Consider the following 6,779-nt stretch of genomic DNA (forward strand, 5'->3'; position numbering starts at 1 on the left):
AAGCTGTGAAAAACTACAGTGAAAGGTCAAACATAGACAAACATGGAAAAAAACAATTCACCTGCCATTTGATGAACAGAGAAAGAGGGGTGGGGTAGGTACAGTTGAAGTCGGAAGTTTACATACACTTAGGTTGGAGTCATTAAAACTCGTTTTTCAACCACTCCACAAATTTCTTGTTAACAAACTAGTTTTGGCAAGTCGGTTAGGACATCTACTTTGTGCATGACACAAGTAATTTTTCCAACAATTGTTTACATACAGATTATTTCACTGTATCACAATTCCAGTGGGTCAGACGTTTACATACACTATGTTGACTGTGCCTTTAAACAGCTTGGAAAATTCCAGAAAATGATGTCGTGGCTTTAGAAGCTTCTGATAGGCTAATTGACATAATTTGAGTCAATTGGAGGTGTACCTGTGGATGTATTTCAAGGCCTACCTTCAAACTCAGTGCCTCTTTGCTTGACATCATGGGAAAATCAAAAGAAATCAGCCAAGACCTCAGAAAAAAAAATGGTAGACCTCCAAAAGTCTGGTTCATTCTTGGGAGACATTTCCAAATGCCTGAAGGTACCACGTTCATCTGTACAAACAATAGTACGCAAGTATAAACCCCATGGGACCACGCAGCCGTCATACCGCTCAAGAAGGAGACGCGTTCTGTCTCCTAGAGATGGACGTACTTTGATGCGAAAAGTGCAAATCAATCCCAGAACAACAGCAAAGGACCTTGTGAAGATGCTGGAGGAAACAGGTACAAAAGTATCTATATCCACAGTAAAACGAGTCCTATATCGACATAACCTGAAAGGCCGCTCAGCAAGGAGGAAGCCACTGCTCCAAAACCGCCATAAAAAAGCCAGACTACGGTTTTCAACTGCACATGGGGACAAAGATCGTACTTTTTGGAGAAATGTCCTCTGGTCTGATGAAACAAAAATAGAACTGTTTGGCCATAATGACCATCGTTATGTTTGGAGGAAAAAGGGGGACGCTTGCAAGCCGAAGAACACCATCCCAACCGTGAAGCACGGGGGTGGCAGCATCATGCTGTGGGGGTGCTTTGCTGCAGGAGGGACTGGTGCACTTCACAAAATAGATGGCATCATGAGGAAGGAAAATTCTGTGGATATATTACCCAAGACGGTACAGAAAGTAGAAGAAATAAAAACAAATGAGAACTGCTTGTAGAACTATTAACAATTCTACTCTACTGTAATGTATACATATTATACTTAGCACTTGGAACTGTAGCCATAAGATAAAGAATTCAATATTAATGTACTTTTTTTATATAAAATAAAAAATACAAAATTTTGGTCATTTAGCAGACGCTCTTATCCAGAGCGACTTACAGGAGCAATTACGGTTAAGTGACTTGCTCAAGGGCACATCGACAGATTTTTCACCCCAGCGACCTTACGGTTACTGGCACAACGCTCTTAACCACTAAGCTACCTGCCGCCCCTAATATAACACTGAGCATTTACATCTGTGGCTAAAATGTTGCGAAGCAAGGTCTTCTTGAGCCTGTCACTAGCCTACAGAGTAATCAGTTCCAACTGGGCCTTCCCTGAAAGAGTTGAAGAAAAACTCTACCCAAAAATGATATTTTGGTATTTGTTTCAATAGTCTATTGTTGATATAGTCCAACATTTTTTTGCATATCAGCAAAGTTTAAGATAACTAAAAAAATACAGAAATACTGCCGGTATCAACAATGGACTAATGAAACAAACACCAAAAGATCGCTTTTGCGTGGAGTTGTCCTTTTGAGAGAGAGTTCGGCTTCTGAGGTAAAACACAATACTGCAGAAGATAATAAACACACAGCACCATCTGCTGGTCATGCACCCTCACTACAACCAAACCACTTTCAATAAACATTGGCGGTGGTATAAGGAAGGAGCCGAATACAACTGGTAGACCTTACAGTTAAATACTTACAAGCCCTTAACCAACAATGCAGTTTTAAGAAAAAAAAGTGTTAAGTAAAAAATAGATAACTAAAAAATAACATAACAAATTATTAAAGAGCAGCAGTAAAATAACAGTAGCGAGGCTATATACAGGGGGTACCGGTACAGAGTCAATGTGCAGGGCCACAGGTTAGTCGAGGTAATATGCCCATGTAGGTAGAGTTAAAGTGGCTATGCATAGATAATAAACAGAGAGTAGCAGCTGCGTAAAAGAGGGCCTTCCTCTGACACCGCTTGGTATAGAGGTCCTGGATGGCAGGAAGCTTGGCCCCAGTGATGTACTGGGCCGTACACACTACCCTCTGTAGTGCCTTGCGGTCGGAGGCCAAGTAGTTGCCATACTAGGCAGTGATGCAACCAATCAGGAAGCTCTCGATGGTGCAGCTGTAGAACTTTGAGGATCTGAGGACCCATGCCAAATATTTTCAGTCTCTTGAGGGGGAATAGGGAGTACAGGAGGGACAGAGCACGCACCCCTGATGGGCCCCCGTGTTGAGGATCAGCGTGGCAGATGTGTTGTTACCTCTTCATTAGTTACCATACAAAGTAATGCTGTTTGAGTTTGAGAAAAGCACAGCTCTATCAATTCAACATTCAACTGATATCAGTCGGTCTATGGTCCTCTGTAGCTCAGCTGGTAGAGCACGGTGCTTTTAGCGCCAAGGTAGTGGGTTTGATCCCCGGGATCACCCGTACACAAAAATGTATGCACGCATGACTGTAAGTCGCTTTGGATAAAAGCGTCTGCTAAATGGCATATTATTATTATATTATTATCTTCTCAGATTCACCCTGCACTCTCTCGCTCTGGTTGTACGTGGTACATACACTGTGGGGACAGATTGTGTGTGTTTAGTTGTTGACCATGAAGGTGGTGAGCTTTCCGACGTCCTGTTTCTGACACAGCTCTATGGGCTGGCTTGGCTCCAGTGAGGTGCTGATGAACCAGCCCGGGTACATGGCCGACTCAAAGGTGGTCAGGGAGATGCCAGTGATTCTCTTGTAGAAGAGGAAGCGAACTGTGTCTTCCTGAGCGCTGATGGTTGTTAACTGGTCCTCACAGCACTGAGTGAGAGAGAGCGAGAGAGAGAGTGTGTGGGAGGATGGAGAAAAGGATTAGGATGATGCGGTGAGGTAAGTGTGTGTGGGTTTGAGTGAGAAATGTAAGTGAGGGAGTAAGAGAGAGACCGACCTCCAACTGTAGGACAGGGGTTTCGCTGCCTGTCTGCTTGGAGCAGGACAGGTTCCAGTTGTTAATCCCCAAGACAACTGGTAGAGCCTTATTGATGGTGGTGCAGATATTACTATACCTAGAGAGGTTGAACCTCGCTGAGAATGAGAGAGAGAGTTAAAAGGTCATTTTTAACGCTCATCTATGACCATTTGCCGATTTTGGTAAAGGCTGCCAAAAACAAGGCTTACGGAATGCTTGCAATGTGCTTGCGGTGTAGTTTTGACAGTTAGCCTACCTCTCCGGTTGTTGCCTCCCTTCATTGTGACGGCCTGCAGCTTCATGGTTTTGGGACAGTACATCAGGCTCTTCTGGTGACCGTCACACAGGGTATACTGCTTGGGGCAGCCCATCCGCTCGAAGGTCCCCGTAGCCTTTTGGGTCACTGCTCCCACTGGCTTCTGGTTTGAGACCATCACACACTCTACACAGAGGAGGAGGGAAGGGGCAGTGGAGGGGAAAACAGAAGGGTGGAGAAAGGCGGGAGACAGGACAAGGACCGTCAATCAAATGAATTGTTTAGTGAACTGGGCCTAAAATAACTGAAACGCAGTAGAGTATAATCAAAGAGTATAGAGTCCAGGGTCAGGGGTCAATTTCATTCATATTATGTGGAAAATGTGGAAATGGAACTTCAGTTTAGTTCCCGACTTGACTAAATTGAAATGGAACGGCACGGCAGCCTATGCACCTTCCACCAGGTTGTCCATGATGATGCTGCAAAACTGTTCGTCGGTGCACTCCATGCCCAGGGGAGTTTGTGTGGAGTCGGACTTCTGGAAGGGGTTTTTCATCCTGTGCAGCGCTATCACCAGGTGAGCCACCTCTCTCATGCCTACCCCAGGCTGATGGATAACCTCCAGGTCGAGGCTCAGGCCTGTGTGCAGCCCACAGCACTCCATCTGTGGTCCACTCTATACACATACAAGTAATCAGAATGAGAGTCCATGAAGTAAAAAATAATTTTAAAAAACGTTTTCTGTCAAGAAAAAAAAATCACTACAATTTATTTCTATTGAACATGCCATCACTATTAAGGCAATTTAATAACACAAAGAGTATCTTATTGGTCGTCTTTATGTAAGAGCATACTCAACCTACGTCTGTGATGCTCTGTCTAAAGTCTACAACTAGTGTATCCTAATCCTTGTGGCGCTAGCCATACTTTTTTATACAAGGTAAACAAAATGTCTTACCTTCGCATCAGGCAGGCGGTATTCGGTATCAAACTCCATACTCTCCGAATATGAGCTGCAGAGGAAAAAAAAAAAAGGTGTTAGCCTAAAATCTCATCTTCCTCTTCAAGCTCAGATAAACAAGCACTTTTTATATTGAGGTGGGTCTAACAATTTCTAAAAAAGTTTAAAATAACTAGATAGAAAAGGTTCGTGCAAACTGCGTATATGTCAGCAAATTGGAAATAGGCAATCTGCTGTTAAAACAATAACAAAGGCAAGACCCCGCCACTGTTTAGGTAAATAGCTGAGGGATGCGGCTGGATAAATGTAACCAACCTCAAATTCATAGACAGAGCTATGGATGCAAGGACTGCCCATCCACGATATCAAAATTATAGTTTGAACCACGTTGAGGCTATACACTTTGTTTACAATTACATTGTTTACAAACAATGGAGTAAAACATGCCTATATTTTGGGTTCTGAAGGGGTTAGACAGTTGAACGAAGCTCACGATTCAGTTATATTATAATAATAATATGCCATTTAGCAGACGCTTTTATCCAAAGCGACTTACAGTCATGCGTGCATACATTTTTGTGTATGGGTGGTCCCGGGGATCGAACCCACTACCTTGGCGTTACAAGCGCCGTGCTCTACCAGCTGAGCTACAGAGGACCATATTCTGCAAGAATCAATGGCTATATATCATTAATTTAAAAGTCCAAACATGTAGCAATAGCATATTTCCACTTTCAGGTTATTATTTATTTGTGTCATCTTCAATTAGGATATTTTACTGTAGGCTATATATTTACAAAACACATACTGTAAGAACGGCAATTGATTCAGTATTCCTCAGAAAACAATTCAGAGACAGCCTACCTCGGCAGAGCATCAGCCAAATCGAAGTCCATGATTCTGAGACAAAATGAGAACAAAAATCACTGTCATTTGAGATGACCATACAATACTTTAAATCAATTTTCTATATTTAAAAAATGCATTTAAAAAAGTTAACTACGTTTTTCTAAATAGCCCACCTTTACAGAGAGTTGTCTGTCGGATTTTAAGTGTGAAACTGGCGTCACATGTGCTAAGGCGCACGATTTATATAGGCGGTGGACGAGAGCGTCAAATGGACTGCAAGCGACTGCGAAGTGACTGATCTATAAAAAACTCATTCTAATTTGTAGATCAGTCAGTGAGTCACAATTTCACCCATGATACAGTGCGGGGTTGATCCTCTCGGACACGGCCATAGACTACCCGTGTCTAGAACCTGGGAAACTCCCGCACTTGCGCTTAACGTGGTCGGAAAAGTCAACGCACTTTCAGAGTTTCATCCAAGCCGCCAGGGTCCGGGTCTAGAAGCACTGTTTCGACTGCTCCTACAGTATTTATTTTTATTTTTTATTTTAATTTTTTTATTTCACCTTTATTTAACCAGGTAAGCCAGTTGAGAACAGGTTCTCATTTACAACTGCGACCTGGCCAAGATAAAGCAAAGTAGTGCAATAAAAACAACACAGAGTTACATATGGGGTAAAAAAAAAACATAAAGTCAGAAATACAACAGAAAATATATATACAGTGTGTGAAAATGTAGCAAGTTATGGAGGTAAGGCAATAAATAGGCTATAGTGCAGAATAATTACAATAGTATTAACACTGGAATGCTAGATGTGCAAGAGATGATGTGCAAATAGAGATACTGGGGTGCAAAAGAGCAAAATAAATAACAATATAGGGATGAGGTAGTTGGGTGGGCTAATTTCAGATGGGCTGTGTACAGGTGCAGTGATCGGTAAGGTGCTCTGACAACTGATGCTTAAAGTTATTGAGGGAGATAAGAGTCTCCAGCTTCAGAGATTTTTGCAATTCGTTCCAGTCATTGGCAGCAGAGAACTGGAAGGAATGGTGGCCAAAGGAGGTGTTGGCTTTGGGAATGACCAGTGAGATATACCTGCTGGAGCGCAGACTACGGGTGGGTGCTGCTATGGTGACCAATGAGCTAAGATAAGGCGGGGATTTGCCTAGCAGTGATTTATAGATGGCCTGGAGCCAGTGGGTTTGACGACGAACATGTAGTGAGGACCAGCCAACAAGAGCGTACAGGTCACAGTGGTGGGTAGTGTATGGGGCTTTGGAGACAAAACGGATGGCACTGTGATAGACTACATCCAATTTGCTGAGTAGAGTGTTGGAGGCTATTTTGTAAATGACATCGCCGAAGTCAAGGATCGGTAGGATAGTCAGTTTTACGAGGGCATGTTTGGCAGCATGAGTGAAGGAGGCTTTGTTGCGAAATAGGAAGCCGATTCTAGATTTAACTTTGGATTGGAGATTCTTTATGTGAGTCTGGAAGTTGAGTTTACAGTCTAA

At 42.8% G+C, this 6,779-nt stretch overlaps 1 protein-coding gene across 1 annotated transcript; it reads right to left on the minus strand.

Moving 5' to 3' along the window:
• Positions 1 to 2,836: 2,836 nt before the first annotated feature.
• Positions 2,837 to 5,526, minus strand: LOC311099444 (interleukin-1 beta-like). The gene is made up of 7 exons (XM_084140128.1): positions 5,438 to 5,526; positions 5,280 to 5,315; positions 4,413 to 4,467; positions 3,908 to 4,130; positions 3,455 to 3,640; positions 3,178 to 3,314; positions 2,837 to 3,050 (listed from the first exon to the last, which is right to left on the minus strand). The coding sequence occupies exons 2-7, from the start codon at positions 5,309 to 5,311 to the stop codon at positions 2,838 to 2,840; spliced, it is 846 nt and encodes a 281-aa protein (XP_083996254.1). The 5' UTR covers positions 5,312 to 5,315; positions 5,438 to 5,526; the 3' UTR covers position 2,837.
• Positions 5,527 to 6,779: the final 1,253 nt, after the last annotated feature.

Source organism: Coregonus lavaretus (genome assembly GCF_964263955.1).
Source record: "Coregonus lavaretus genome assembly, chromosome: 24".
Taxonomy (NCBI): domain Eukaryota; kingdom Metazoa; phylum Chordata; class Actinopteri; order Salmoniformes; family Salmonidae; genus Coregonus; species Coregonus lavaretus.